The sequence below is a fragment of the Myotis yumanensis genome, unplaced genomic scaffold (genome assembly GCF_028538775.1).
Source record: "Myotis yumanensis isolate MYYU_CA2020_CCGP unplaced genomic scaffold, mMyoYum1.0.hap1 SCAF_9, whole genome shotgun sequence".
In the NCBI taxonomy this organism is placed as follows: Eukaryota; Metazoa; Chordata; class Mammalia; order Chiroptera; family Vespertilionidae; genus Myotis; species Myotis yumanensis.
Window position 1 is genome coordinate 45,907,469 of NW_027223760.1, and position 16,746 is coordinate 45,924,214.

Below are 16,746 nucleotides of genomic sequence, written 5' to 3' on the forward strand. Positions count from 1 at the left end.
GTTCGTACTACAGATGTCAGTCCAACAACAGGCTCACGGTGGGCCTGACACCAGACCAGGAACTGGAGACACAAAGGCAATGAACCACGGTCCTACTTGCAGGGAAACTGTAGTCTTATGTAGGGCTGGTGGGGGCTGACATGTGAATGAATGACTGAGGACGTCCAGGAAAGCTCAGAGCTGCAATTAGAGACTAGAGGAAGGCTCATTCCCTGGGCCAGGGAGGAGAGGGCAAGTCAGAGTAGAGATTTGAAGGATATATGGGAGACCACAGCTGAGTAAGGCCTGCCAAGATCTGAGACCATAATGTGCAAAGAAACGGACGTGAAAGCAGATCATTGCAGGTAATATGATGGGCTGCTAACAGTTGGCTAGAACATAGAAAGGAATAAGAAGCAACAAGGCTGCAGTAATAGCAAAGGGTTTATACCATGGAGTTTAGGATAAAAGGCCACGGGATCCATGAAGCTCTTTAGCAGAAGAGTGACTTGATCAGATTGACAATAGGCAATATGTATTTGGTGTTCCTGTAGGCCAAGTGCACAATTAAGCCTTTTCCATGCATTTCTTATTCAGCTCACACACACACCCCTTGACTCAGGTGCAGTCCTTGTCTCAGGGTTCCCAGAAGGAAGCAAAGGGCAAGGCACATGGGGTGGCTGAGGAGAATGTGATGAAGGGACTGTTTATGAAACTGGGGCCAGGGTTGAAAATGTGAAACCCCTTCCGGTTGGCAGTAGTGGGGAGCTTTTCCCACTCCCCCACTGCAGGAAGAAAAGAGAATATAATGTTGCAACCCACTGAGTCAGAGCAGTAGCTTTGCAAGGGAGGACCTAGCCACTGCGATTTCCTGTCCAGCTGGGAGGAGCCAGGGAACAAATACACCACCCTCCCTTGTTTCTTTCCCTGTGATCTTTGGCCAATGTGCCTCCCACTGGCCAAACCCAATGTGAGGCCTGGAGCAAGGACTCTGTAGTTACAGGCTCATTAAGGCCAGGTTGTAAGTAAGTGGTGGTCCCGCCTGACCCTGCCTGACACTCTCTCACACTATGCAGACCTGTCTCTTCCTCAGACTGTGGAAAAGGGACAGAAGGGCAGACATGGCAGTTGGGAGACCAGTGAGAGCTGTTTCTAAGATTCAAGACCCAGAAGAGTATGTTTCAGGGCCTCTAGTGGCAGTGGCAGTGAGGACAGGAAAAAGGGAGTGGATTTGAAGCAGTGGGGGCAGAAGGACCCAACTGTGGACCTCAGCTTCCTTCTCATAGATATGACACGGACTGTCTTAGATCCCTTCCAGCACGAAAGCTCTGTGATGCTTCTCTGCGGTGATCATGACATATATTTATTTTTTGGAATTAAAGTATCTTTGAAAATATTCCCCAGATGCTCAGTATATGTCCTTTTGGAGATTTAATGTTTATTTACTTATTTATTTACTTATTTATTTATCTTTTACTAGAGGCTCGGTGCACAAAATTTGTGCACTCAGGGGTTGGCGGGGGGAGGGGGGGTCCCTCAGCCCGGCCTGTGTCCTCTCACAGTCTGGGACCCCTCGGGGGATGACCACCTGCTGGCTTAGGCCTGCTCCCCAGGGGATTGGGCCTAAGCTGGCAATTAGACATCCCTCTGGTAGCCCGGCAGCCCTCGGGGGATGTCCACTTGCCAGAGGGGAGCAGACCTAAGCTGCAGTCAGACATCCTTAGCCCTGCTGAGGAGGCAGGAGAGGCTCCTACCACCACCGCTGTACTGGCAGCCATCAGCCTGGCTTGTGGCTGAGCAGAGCTCCCCCATGTGGGAGTGCCCTGACCACCAGAGAGCAGCTCCTCCATTGAGCGTCTGCCCCCTGGTTTTCAGTGTGTGTCATAGTGACCAGTCATTCCCAGCCTTTCTGCTGTTAGGGTCAGTTTGCATATTACCCTTTTACTATATAGGATAGAGGTCTGGTGCACGGGTGAGGGCCAGCTGGTTTTCCCTGAAGAGTGTCCCGGATCAGGGTGGGGGTCCCCACTGGGGTGCCTGGTCAGCCTGAATGAGGGGCTGATGGCTATTTTCAGGCTGGCCACACCCCCTTTAGGGTGGGGGTCCCCACTGGGGTGCCTGGCCAGTCTGGGTGAGGGGCTGAGGGCTGTTTTCAGGCTGGCCGGCAACTGAAGCTCCCAGCCTCTCCTTTTTTTCTTTTTTTTTTTATTCTGGGATTTATTTACCTTCTATAATTGAAACTTTGTTGCTTTCGGAGCTGTTGCTTTTGGAGCTCTGTTGCGGCAGGCAGGGAACCTTGGCTTCCTCCATCACTGGAGCAAGCAAGCCTCATGTTCGCTTCAGCTGCGTGGCTGCTGGCCGCCATCTTGGTTGGTGGTTAATTTGCGTATTGCCCTGATTAGCCAATGGGAAGCATAGTGATGGTATGGTCAATTACCCTTTTTGTCTTTTATTAGACAGGATAATCCTCACCCGAGGATAATTTTCTATTGAGTTTTAGAGAACGTGGGAGGGAGAGGGAGAGACAGAGAGAAACACTTATGTGAGAGAGTCATATCGATTGGTTGCCTCCTGCATGCCCCAGACCAGGGCTGGGAGTTTGCAACCAGGGTAGGTGCCCTTGACCAGAATTGAACCATGGGCCCTTCAATCCATAGGCCGACACTATTCACTGAGCCAAACTGGTTAGGTCTGAAGTTTATTTATTTACTACATTACAGATGCTCACTTCCAACAGGACAGCCAAGATTGTCACGAAGTGTCACTTTTCATCAAATTATCAAAATCAACATGCATATCTTTTAGTGGATGTGTTCTCTTAATTATAATGTCTGGAACCCTGTACTGAGTGCAGTGTTGAGACCCCCAAAATATAACTGGACCTGGGCTCAAAAAATATGATAAAAGACAAAACAGAAAGCATGAGAGAAAATAGTTCAGAAAAATTGGGCAGACATCATAAAACAAAAAATGTAATGATGCAGTATGACTCACACCTCCTTTGCCTTGAATTGGCTCAAAAATCGCCTCATTAATTTGAACTGATTCAGTTGGACATTTGCTGTTGGAAAAAAAACATAAAAATCTCTTAGTTCATTTTAAAAGTAACTGCCCGTTTTCATCTCATGAGATATTTTAAAAATTCACTGCAGAAAGGACACCTCAGAACTTTTACTTTATGTGTTATTATTACAGATGCTTCTGATTAGCTTTAACCACACCCACGGTTGAGGTTTCTGGGGGCTGGGTGGAAGTGGCAAGGGGTAAGGGCCCCCAGGGTCCTATAAGATAAATAGCCCTCCTTTCCAACCCCCAGTTATTATTATTTTTTAATTTCTAGCTGTTATTCCCCAACTTACCACAGCCTTTTGGTAACTGCTCCATCGTTGGGGCTCCAGCTGCCCTCTGCCAATTTCCACTTTGAAACAAAGAAATCAATAGATAAGCAGTGTTCTCATTTCAGCAACCAAACCCCACTGGGAGATTCCAGTCAGGGTTTTTTTCTGAATCTTCTGTGAGGCTTTCTGGACAACATCAGTCATTTTCTCTCGAGTTTACTTCTATTTTTGGAACCTCCTTCCAGTAAAAGGGATACTGTTGTAATTAGCTAGTTATTAATAACTGGAAAGAAGCAACGGAAAGACCAAATATTATAGGCATGTCACTTGGGCAGCTTCACCAGAAAGCTAAAGCTTTACACTCCCCAGGGAGCCACCAGTCTACTCCCCAGAGATCCCTGGGAGAAGGGACTGAGAGGGAGGAGAATAGACATATGCCCAATAAAATTGGGGTGATGTCGGAAAGAGACTTGCCTGTCAATCACACCTGGGAACAGAATTGGCATGGCCACTGTGAGGGCACGAATTTTGGGATATGTAATTCCCTAAAAAAAGGAGTTCATTCTCTTGGTGCTCTTGGCTCTCTTGGGACTCTTGTGGCAGGGCCCACCCTCTCTTGGCTCCCCTATGTTCACCCACCTGGCACACAGCAATATGGACCCCCATACGCAAAGGACTAACGGACCATAACTAGTCTGAGGCTGAACTGGACCCGGCTGCAATATGGAACAGAAACTGTGGACACCGGCTTTGCTTTTAGCTCTACTGAAAACCCAGCTACACACCTACTATAACTGGACTAAGGGAAATAGAATTTTGGAAGCCCAGAGATGTAATTCCACACAAATAAAAATCACTCATCCTCCCATGCAAGTCTCAGAAAATTCTTTTTCTTGAGATACCAGAAGGACTCCAGCCCCAGCACTCAGTGGGGAAAGGGATACCCCAATTTCTCTGAGAACAAAACCAGCTTATGTTTTCTCATCACTTCTTCTTTCCTTTACCCCGTGCCTCTCTGCTCCTACCCCATCCATCTCCCTCTCTCACCAGACTGGCCGTCACCATTCCCTGTGTCTATGCCCCTGCCCATCTGGAGCCCAGGAACATACTTGCTCCCTAATTTCCAGTCTTCTAGGGAGGCTGCCTGCATTCAAATACTGACACAGCCACTTATTACTGTACTGGTGGCCTGGTGCATGAAATTCGTGCACATTAAAAGGGAATTAGTTAGAGGAAATATTTTCAGTCTGCAGGCTGACGCTCTATCCACTGAGCCAAACCAGTCAGGGCGAGGAAATATTTTAATATTGCTATTTGCTCTTTCTCTATAATAGAAGTGTCAGAGATGAAAGAAAATTAGTAAAATGTATATGAAAATCTCCCTCCTGTCAGAGTCTCGGGCACACCATGGGACCCAGAATCAAGCCCCCATCCACCCATGCGTGCCTCAAAATCACATGAGACCCAGACCCGTTCAGCCCCACCCCCGCTCAAGCTCTGCCGGGTGAGGGGCGAAGCCTCCTGCTGATCGCACGTAACAACCATTTGCGTATTAGCCCTTTATATTAAGATAACCTGGAGTAAAGTAGATTCCTTTCTGTTCAGTTGGGATCCTAATAATTATACAACCTTCAAGGTTGTTGTAATGATTCGATGATATTATACATGTAAAAACCCTATGAGTTCCTAAAAGATTATAAACTATCAATAAATTCTCAGCAGGTTTGCCTCTGTTAGTACTAGCATATCCACTGATTTTTATATTTTTGTATTATCATAGTAAGACCAGGTAAGAATATTGTCCCCTACACACACACACACACACACACACACACACACACTTTTTTATTAATTGAGTGGTTCAGGAAGGAAATGGGAATGCTTTTCTCTTAAGCCTCCCAGAAGAACATTTACTATAATTTCTTCTCTTGAGAGCTAAAAAAAATTGAGAGTCTATGATGTCATCTCAAATGTCATGTATGTATGATAATTTTATCTTTATAGATTGGCTTCTTTCCTATGAAGTGCAAAGCATACCTCTGACATAAAATCATAATTATTCTCAGGTTATTTGACCTAATTATAGTTGTGATTTTTCAACAAATAATCTCTTTAATTTATGCAAGTGATGCTCATATAGTGTTTGTGGCATATACTAATCTATGAGTAAATAGCCTAAAAGTTTTTAGTCTTATGTTTTGATTTGGAACTTAGATTATTATGATGAATTTAGTATGTTTTACTTTTAATTTTTAAAAAATTGGAAACAAATCAGCTTGAATATGGACATTCATGAAAATTGCTAATTTAGTCAGGTTATGAAATTCATTTTCTATATTGTGTTGTCATCTAGCCTTGGAATAATGACACAGAGTTTCATTAACTGAGAAGCAGAAACTAGAAAATGAAATGTAAACCAGTGAACTGTGAAAATGATGATATATTCACATAAAGTCCATTGAAAATGATTTTGCATTTTCTGCTAATGCAGATGTGATGTGATAGGATCATTGAGGTGGAATTATTTACTTAGAGGGCTCTTTAGGAACTTAAGCGTATGTGATCTTCATACATTTAATGAATAAGTATTTAGCAAAATTTTCTTAGGATCACTGAGTTTTAGTACAGGCATACCTCTGATATACTGCATTTTGTTTCAGACCGGTGCAATAAAGTGAGTCACATGCATTTTTTGGTTTCCAAGTGCATATTAAAGTTATGTTTATGTTAGAACGAGCCTTTCCTTTTGCTTTTTAAGAATTTATTTATTTTTAAATGACAGTTGACATTCGGTATTATTTATATTTGTTTCAGGTGTACAGCATAGTGGTTACACAATTATATAATTTACGAACTGATCCCCCCTGGTAGTTCTGGTACCCGCCTGGCACTGTACATAGTTATTACAGTATTATTAACTGTATTTCCTATGCTGTACTTTATATCCCCATGACTATTTTGTAGCCTCTTTTTTTTTTTGTTTGGTTATCCTCACGTGATAATATTTTTCCCATTGATTTTTAGAGAGAGTGCTTTAACCACTTAGACACACCGGCCAGGTCTATTTTGTAGCTTCTTAATCTCTTCAACCCTCCCCAACCCCCAGCAATTCTCAGTCAGTTCATTGTTTATATGAGTCTGTTTCTGTTTTGTTTGTTCCTTTGTTTTGTTCTTTAGCTTCCACATATAAGTGAAATCATATGGTATTTGTCTCTCTCTGTCTGACTTATTTCATCTAGCAGAATTTGAAATAACATCTTAACTACATCTGTATAAAAAGGCATTTTTGTATTCTGTACTGTTATGAGTTAAAACACATTAAAATGATTAAACATTATCCTTTGAGAAAGTTAAGGCTTTCTGGCATATGTAAAACTGATATTCATGGATTATAGATATACATTCCAGTCATAGCTCCTTTTTTAATCCAATTTATTGCAATATACCAATAAAATTTTTATATCCCAAAACTTTAATTGATAAAAAAATACACAAAAGTTATATTCGCATCATACTGTAGTCTACTAAGTACGCAATACTAGCACTAGGTATAAAAAAACAATGTACATCCCTTAATTTAAAAATATTGTATTGCCATAAAATGCTAACTGTTATCTGAGCCTTCAGTGAGTTGTAATATTATTGCCGGAGGAGGATCTTGCCTCGGTGTTGATGGCTGCTGACTAGTCGGGTGGTGGTTGTTGAAGGTTGGGGTGACTTTGGCAACATCTTAAAAATAAGACAACAATGAATGTTGTTGCATCGATTGACTCTTTTTCACAAACAATTTCTCTGTTGCATGCCATGCTGTTCAATAGCATTTTACCCATTGACTTTGAGTATATGATTAGCTTTGCCCTCTTATATGAGTAAGGTTTGTGGTGCCCTCAAATAATTGCAAAAGTAACATAAAAAATAACTGATCATGCCCCACCATAATAAATATAATAATAATGACAAAGTTGGAAGTATTGTGAAAATGACCAAAATGTGGCACAGAGCCAAGAAGTGAGCAAGTGCAGTTGAAAAAAATCTTGTGAATAGATGCACTCCACACAGTGTTGCCACAACCTTCAATTTGTAAAAAACACACTATCTGTAAAGTGCAATAAAGAGAAGTATGCCTGTAGTTGAATGGACTCTGAAGTGTCCTTAATCTTACCCTTGGGTCAGCACACCTTTTCTTAAAGGGCCAGATACTATTTGTTATAGTCTTATGGGCCTGTTAACTTCTCATCTTTGCTATTTAGTGCACATGCAGCCATAGACAATACGTGAGGGAGTGGGTGTACCTGTGTTGCAGCAGAATTTATTTACATAGACAGGTAGGTGGCTTGCAGGCCATGGTTTGCTGACTTTGATCTCAGCCTTGTTAAGAAAACTTAAGTCATTTCATCAAGGAGACACAACTAACTGGTGTCTAAACCACTATCAGGAATTTAGCTTTTCTCATATCACAAGTCTTCCAATATGTAGCCCAATCCTCTGACAAAAATAGCGTGTTCCTTATATGGTATTCAGCCACAAGATTTCAACTAATTGGTCTTCCCATCACATCTATTAATTTCATTTAAAACAGAGTTTACCAGAGAAGTACATTTTTTTAGCTTCTATACAAAATAGGAAAAATAAAATTTTCCTATATATACAGTTTAATTATTTGAATATTTTTTGTTTAGAATGTCTATATTAAAATGTTGTGATCATTTCTGTTATTTAAAATGAAAGATATAAAAAAAATCTGAGCCCTTTAGGATAGCCAGAAATTAGGTATAATATATTAAGAAAACAAAGATAATTAAATAAAATCAGAGCAAAATAAAATACTATCTTAGCATGTTTAAATTTCTTCTGGACTTCATTTTATTTAATTAGAATTGATTTTCAAAAATTCCTCTTATTCAGTGGAAAGACTCTGAGAAGTGCCAATAAAAACATTTTTAAGAGATTTTTGTTATCCTGTAAGAGTAGATTCTGTTAACGTAGAAGTCTGGACAGAAACAAAACCAAAAAAGTTTCATTCAAAGGAAAAGAAAGATCTAACTGTACTTTCAAAACATTTTTTTCCACTTTAACAACACCATGTTATTAAATGTACAGGTGAGCCAGAACCGGTTTGGCTCAGTGGATAGAGCGTCGGCCTGTGGACTGAAGGGTCCCAGGTTCGATTCCGGTCAAGGGCATGTGCCTGGGTTGTGGGCACATCCCCAGTGGGAGGTGTGCAGGAGGCAGCTGATCGATGTTTCTCTCTCATCGATGTTTCTAACTCTCTATCTCTCTCCCTTCCTCTCTGTAAAAAATCAATAAAATATATTTTAAAAAAAATAAATGTACAGGTGACTTGAGTAGTATGGGGGTTGGGGTCACCAAACCCCCACACATAGTTGAAAGTCTGTGTACAACTTTTGACTCCCCAAAAGCTTAGCTATTAATAGCTTACTGTTTACCAGAAGCTATACCCATAATATAAACAGTCAATGAACACACATATTGTATGGTTTTATCTATCTATCTATCTATCTATCTATCTACCTACCTACCTACCTATCTATCTATCTATCTATCTATCTATTTACCTATCTAGGGTGGGACAAAAGTAGGTTTACACTTGTTCATTTGGAAAACACAACAATTAATAAATAATAATAATACAAGAATAAACTCTGTTTTGTATACTCACAACTGTAAATCTACTTTAGCTCCACCCTGTGTATGCATATATACTGTATTAAAACAGAGTAAGCTAGAGAAAATAAAGTGTTATTAAGAAAATCCTAAGGAAAAGAAAATATTTATTGAAAAAAATCCACGTATAAGTGGACCGACACAGTCCAAACCTGTGCTTTTCAATGATCAGCTGTATAAAAAAGCATAGACCTGTCCCTAAAACACCCATATTTCCTGTTTCCTGTGATGGCAAATATGGGGCAAGGGAATTGGAGGATGTCCAACTTTCATGGTGCTTATAGGGGAAGTTTGGGCTTTTCAGTCTTCTATTATATTCATTTTAAAGAGTATTTTATTTAAACTTTAATTTTCAATAAAACAATTTCAATAAATGTAGGTGATTTATTGTCTAGAATGTTTTTTGAAATTGGTAACTATTTGTCATGGACAGAAGTGAGACTAGTGTAACAATCCTGTAAGAGATGGTGAGTGGACCTCAAGATGAGGAAGAAAATTATAAAATAACTAGTGGCCCAGTATACGGATTCATGCACATTGAAAGGAAATTAATTAGAAGAAATATTTCAATATTGCTATTTGCTCTTTCTCTATAATAGAAGTGTCAGAGATGAAGTGTCAAGGTACGTTGTGCCAATAGTTGGTCTTCAGAAATATTCTGTTGACGCCACCACTTTCTTTCTGCTTCAGAATGTCAACAAAAAAAACCAAATTCACGATCAACAATGACAGATCGAAACCTGTGCATGCGATTGGTGCCAGTGAGAGCTTTATATGTATCGCGCATGTGAGAGAGGACGTTTATTTTTAAATTGCTAGTGCACATCATATGTACCGGCTGGATGGTCAGACATATGGACAATCAGTCACTTAGCCTTTTATATATATAGATTATAAAGTAAAATCCACTGGCCCCAGCCGGGTTACTCTGTTGATTGGAGTGCCAACCTGTACACCAAAAGATTGTGGGTTCAATTCTGTTAGGTGCATACGACATGACATGAATTATTTGGGTAATAGTTTCACATCATTGTTTCTCTCTCCCTCTCAACTCAATAAACATAGCCTTGGGTGGGGATTTAAAAAAAAGTAAAATGCATTGAATTTTGTAATTTTGTAAGTGAAAGGAACCTGGAATGAGATGAGACTTCTGGCTCTAGTGAATGAATTGACGGTGATGGTTAATGATGGGTTACAGAATACTGGAGAGAGTAGTACTGGTTGGAGAATTGGGGACAGGAGAAATGTTTGAGATAGCTGTAGAAGACCTAAGTGGCTATTTTTAGTGTAGAAACCTAAAGATTTAGAGGAAGATTAATTCTAGAGTTAATGTATTTGAGATCACCAGCATATAGATAGTAACTGGAGCCACGGGATTAAATGAAATCATCCAGGAAAATTTGTCAAGTGCAGAGGAAAGAGGTTAAAGCCAGAACTTGGGAGAAGAACAGAAAAAAGTGTTTTCCACGTTTTGTGTGGTGGTTGTTTACTGATATACTCTAAGAGCAGCAATAAAAGATTTTCAAGCCGCTTTAGCACAGCCTGAGACATTTAATATAAATCCTGTAGCAGGGAGAGTACTCCATTAAAAATTGGTATGAAAAAAGAAATTCCTGGCCAGCTCCCAGGACTGTGGAAAGGGGAAGAAATGAGAAGCCTTCGCTGCCCTTCTCCAGGGATGACTCATGGGATAGCGGAGTCTCTCCCTCTCCAGCCCATCTGCCAGAGGGTGAACTATTACCCAAATAATTCATGTCTGTTTAGCTCCAGGTTGTGAAGGAAGGAACCCCTGGCCTAGACATATTGCTTTTTGTGATTAACTAGGAACATGACCATCTTTTTCTGATCGTTTAGTTTGGGAAATGAAGTATGTTGAGAGAGAGGTGTGGGAATTGTTCCAATGAAAAACCGAAATCACTGACAAGCACAAAACAGTGGCCCGTCCTCTGGAAAGACTGAAGTGGTGAAAGATACTCCTTCTTATCTTATTTTAGTTGACTTTTGTAAGTTCATCTAGCTTTTGCCATTATTCCACTTAATTAGAAAGAAACCAGTTAGTGTTGCCAGTTTTTTTTCAATCCCGTAGTCAAAGCAGAGACATGAACGTGATCAATCTTGAGCTGTACTAGGTTTAGTGATTTTCTCCGTAGAGTTTGAGAGATTACTCACAGTCTCCAAACAATTTTACCGCCTGCAAAAAGGATGCCTTGGAATTTGAAGGAATAGTTCAATGTGCGTGGAATATAAAATCTAATGTATATCTGTGTACAGCTAAAATAACTTTTATTGTTTGGGGAACCTAAAACAGTTTACAGTAAAATGCATTTACTCCTGGGCTTAGGGCATATTCCCTGTATTCTTGACGGAGATGGCTGTTAGGGACTTGGGGTTGGGGTTGTGTTGAGTTCCTGCAGGACATCCTTGCTGAGGAATTGGACAGACCCAGATCTGAAGCCCCTGGAAAGATAGAAGCTGGAGGTACAATCTTATGAGAAATCACCTATCCATAACAGTTAAAACATGGTATTAGCCACAGTTACCTGGTTTGAATATATAATAACCCTAGGGAAAAAACACACACAAAAACAGCATATAGAGGAAGATCCCATATGGAGACCAGGTCACTGCTGTTAACTCTTCCATATCTGAGAAGTCAAGAGAGTAGATTTTAAAAAGGGGAAGAGAGGTCCATTGCAGCTGAGAGAGCTATTAAGATAAGGTCTAGAGCAGCAGTCACCAACTGGTGGCCCGCGGACCACTGGTGGTCTGTGAGGTCCGAAAGGTTGGTGACTGCTGTTCTAGAGCACATCTCCATTGGTTGATGCTGAATGACTGGCAGCTTAGGGCAAAAGTTAGAAGCACTGCTGAGTGATTTATCCCATATCCCTGCAAGAGGGTAGAACCAGGCTCAGGGTGGCAGCAGATGTTGGATAACCATCTTGAAGATATATGGAAAAAGGAACTCTTTCATTGGGTAAGAGGTTAACTATAAACCTTCAGAGCTCTTCTAGAAATCTAAGATTCTGCTGTGCTAGCCAGTATCAAGGTTGCCTGCCTTTGAATAATTGGCAATAGGGCTTGAATAGCAGGATTTTTTTTTTTTAACTCTACTTGAGGGTCTTTGATTAGTTAGAAACAGTAACATCTTAAACTTGCATACTCTGAATTGTTATGCAAGCTATTTTCGGTGCCCATAGCAACAAGCACCAGTTCATATGCACACACTCAGCCACAACTGCGGCGTGCAGGTAACCTGTATTCATCTGGTTAGCATTTCACTTGGCTTTTTAACTTTTAATTCACACTAAACATTAATGCAAGAAGTTTTGATAATAACCCATGAACTTCATCCTTTCTCAAAGGTAGTGTAGCTCTCTTCCTGTAGTGTAACCATAGCAACTGACAAGGAACAGAGAGAAAAGGCTTTCACACATGCTGTGCTAATTAATCCTGTCCTACAGTTTTCCTTCAGCTGCAGGATGCAGTTTAATAAATTTTGTATGAGTAAGCGTGTTTTGATGCATGAAATGTATAAATACATAGCAATGTCTTTACCCAAAATATTTATTAAAAGCCCAGTTATATATTCCTACTTCAAAGTATACTTTTTTTTTTCCTTTTTCTTTTTCTCTTTCTTTTTCTTTTCCTTTTGAGTCATTGTTTAGTAATTTACTCCCTCCCTGAAGAGTTTTGGGATTTATTTATCTTTTTAACTGAACAGAAATACTGGTAGGGTGAAAACCTTTTCTTTATCAGTATACAGGATACTTTCCACAAGGAACTGTTTCAATTGACTTTATTAAAGTGAGAAGAATGTAACATTCTTCAATGTATGATAACTTTTCGCACACATTATTTTAAGAAACTGTCTTAACACATTGAAGAGTTAGATATGGCAAACTCATTTTCACTGTTAATTTGGGAAGTTTTGTGACCCTGGTGAATGGAATTTGGGCAGTCCTTGACCTAAACATGTGGGAAGGAGGAAAATAATGTAGACAACGCCTTTTCTATTTATATTTTCCAGATATATTTAACCAGTTTTATAAACTTAAAGTCACAGTGAACATAATTGACCTGAAATCACATATAATTATTTAGATTTATACTATTTCTAAGTTATTTTGAAGTCATGTTCTCCCTTTAAAAGTGAAAATATCATAATTTTCTATAACTAGCCTGGTCTTCTGAGCTGTCAAAGAAAATCTCAGATGTTTTCATTCTCCTATCCCTCTGGCCTCGCTTTCTGTCAACAGGGCCTCAGAAAAGCCAAGGGAATCCAGCCTGGATGTTTTGGGCTTCCCTTTTGACTTGACAACAGCATATGAAACGAGTCAGAACCTATTTCAGGACTTGTGCTTAGCTCTTTGTATAGAAACATGCCCATTTGAGGAACTAATAAACCTTTTGATGGGATTACTAGATTCTGGAAACACTGCCGCCATGATTGTCCTATCTGGTGGTCAGCTCTGCCTGAACTGAGGTAGGACAAAACCTCGCAGAGAAAAGGTGAAAGGGATTAAGAAGTACAAATTGCCAGTTATGAAAATAGTCATGGGACTGTAAACTACAGCATTGGGAATATGGTCAATAATATTATAATAACTATGTACTATATAGTGTCAGATGGGTACTAGACTTATTGGAGTGATCACTTCGTAAGGTATATGAATGTCTAATCACTATAAATTAAAAGGAAAAAGAAAAGAAGTAGAAATCTGTTATCAAAGTAGAAATCTGTTATCAAAACTAGTTCTTCTATTTATGTGCAAAAATGTTGGAGACCACATATGTGTATGTATTTGTGTTTATAATCTGTCCATTTTAATATGGAATACTTATAAACATTCACCAATTTGTAATATGCCACTGTATTATTAGAAAAACTAGAAAAATTGAGTTACTGTAACATATAGCATAGTTGAATTAATTAGAAATTCTTGTCTCACCAGCTGTCCTATTAATTTTAACGTTTACATAGAATATACAAAAGGGAATACCAAGTGTTTAATAAACAGGAAAAAAGTCATGTTTCTAAGTACTACATAAAAATTTAAATAAGCAGAACAAGAAAATGAATTTGTTCTGGTAGAATATTATTAAAATGTTATATGTGTTTTGAGCATTACAGTGATAATACTTTACCCCTGTCATTAATTAACATACCCAGATAGAACCCTATCACAGATTATTTTTTCTTTTAAGAAAGAAATTTCTAGATTTTGTGATTTTTAAAGGAATTATAGTCATTGTAGAAAATTTGGAAAAATGCATTTCCTGTCATTCTTTGTTGTGAGGTCAAACTGCACGTGCATTATCACTGAACATATTATTGTGACCATTTTCCCAGTTTAAAAAAATTCTTTAAAAACATTTTAATTTTTTGAACTATTCCTTTATAATTTTTTTATTTAGGTAGTTTTCAAGTGAGCTTCCTGAATAAGCATTTCCTAGCAAGTGCTTGACAGAACGTGAAACCCAAAGAAGTTTGGAAAATCTCCTTTGAGAAAACTGTCAGTCTGTCTTCTCTCAGATTCACATTACACATTAGGACAATTAAAGGCACTGAGCAATCTCATGTATGGAATACTGTTTAACTTCTTAACCCATCTTTTCTCAAAATTATTTGACCTTGGAAGCCTTTCCAATAACATTATTTATAGCTCTCAGAACTAGAGGTCCATGGAACATTCTTTGGAAAGTCCAGAAGATTTCTAAGCTTCTGTGTAATGTCTAATCATTGATGGATCATTTGTTTACTCTCCTGGGATTTTATTACTGTCATGATGTTTTATTAAGGATATAAATGATTTACAAGCATGTGTTTGAAACAAGTCGGCCTTTCTTGTAACCTTAGCACTGACTCTATCACAATGTCATGTTTGACCTTTAAAACTGTTAACATTCAAACTTAAATTCCCTTGTCCCATGAATGCCTATTAAACTTCTTTATGTTTCATGTAACCCGCAGGTCTTGCAAGAGCAAAATCGGTCCCTAGCCACACGTACTCCAATGAAGTGGTTACCTTATGGTACCGACCTCCAGATGTCCTCCTGGGCTCAACAGAGTATTCTACCTGCCTGGACATGTGGTGAGAAACGGAAGCTTTTCTCTAGCTAATCTATCCCTGGCACTTGGTCTGTGTCAAGCCTAGATAAACATCCCAACAGTTTGAATGAAGATTAATGGTGGAGGAGTGTTTGCTGGTGTGTGGCAGTGATACTAGATTTTTAAAAAACATGATTGGGAATATTTCCTAATCAGAGCCTGCCTTGCAGATGGGGCCTCTTGATGGACAAGGGCAGAGACACTTTTCTAACTGTCAGTATTTGCCGCGACTTTTGCGGCGGGGTTCAGGAGGGGCCGATGCACAAATGAAAATGCTATACAAGAAATATGGATTTAGAAGGCATTGGGGGCCAGGGGGAGCCTCTTTCTTGAAGAGACACACTGACTTCTGGCCTGGTCCGCTGTTTATTTACTTGAATACACATTTGCCCTTTAGCAATGCATGCAGGCATATCAAAGGTAAAGTTTGGGAAACAGTAACAGGATTATCAGGTTAGGGAATTGCCTTGAGTCACCGCTATCAACACAAGGTCCATGGGCCTTCTGTGTTCCTTGGTGACAGTATTGGCAAGCGGTGGCTTCCCACAAGTAGTCAGTGATTTTTCTCCCTAAAGGTCTTAATTTGTGGCTTTGATTTATGGCAAGGATGTATATCTATATCTCCAAACAACAGTATGGTTTGAAGTAGTAGCTAGCATGTTTAAATTCACAACAAAGCTCGGATAAGTGGTCTGAAGGTTTTGGTGTAACTGCCAGGCACTAAATTTGGTGCAATATATTTCTGGAAACTGTTGCCACCAATTATCCAAAATGAAATAAAACTACTCTTTTAAAGGGTCACAATACATTTAATTTCTGTAGAGTCTCAGTCTCACATGATGGTTTAGCCAAACTTAAGAATCTATCATGATAGGAGGCTCAGAGACTCATGAGATTTGATGCCTGATTATTATTTATAACAAAGTATGGGTTCCCAATCCATTGTGATCTGAATCAAATAAGGTAATAATTTCAGCACTCAGGAAGGGCTTACTAGTGACTGTTGAAAATGTCCTTAATTAATGGAAAAATTCCTTTCTAGACTCACAATTGTGTTTAAAGCAAAACAGTTTACATACCATGTGGTTATTTTATAGCAGGAATCATCTTCTAAGAATGACTGTGCCCCATATACAGAATTCAGCTACATGTTCATATAATGTTTACGACCTCAATAAAACTTTAGCACGTGGTGTTTATCTTACTGCCATGTACTTACTTCACAGCTCTGCCCTCAGTTATCTTGGCTTTTAGTTAATTAGGCCGTGCTGAGGTCTGGCTTCTTCCCTGATGTTTGTGATTCCAATATTTTCCGGTGAGAAAACAAGTTCCTTGTGATGTAGGGCACAGTGTAGATTTTCTTAATTTATGTTCCAGCAAACCCCCTGGGAATGGGATTTCGGGAACTTTGAAACCACTGAGATTACATGCAATATTTTGTGTACACATGGACCTATTTATTTTTATGGGGTGTAGATCTTCAGCTTTCAGTAGAATTATAAAGGAATCTGGGTCATCAAACAGCCTAAGATCTATTGCCATACATTTTTGTAATGCCTTATAATACATCTAATACCATCATAATGCATGTTCCAAAACACTGAGCATAAAGATGACCATCTATCATTGAGGAGC

General features: G+C 39.4%; 1 protein-coding gene across 3 annotated transcripts in view; it reads left to right on the top strand.

Moving 5' to 3' along the window:
• Positions 1-16,746, top strand: part of CDK14 (cyclin dependent kinase 14) — a 522,981-nt gene that overhangs the window by 289,872 nt on the left and 216,363 nt on the right. For all 3 annotated transcript variants that reach the window (XM_070424219.1, XM_070424218.1, XM_070424220.1), the window contains one exon: positions 14,974-15,094. In XM_070424219.1, coding sequence (XP_070280320.1) covers positions 14,974-15,094 — 121 coding nt within the window. The remainder of the gene's footprint in view (positions 1-14,973; positions 15,095-16,746) is intronic.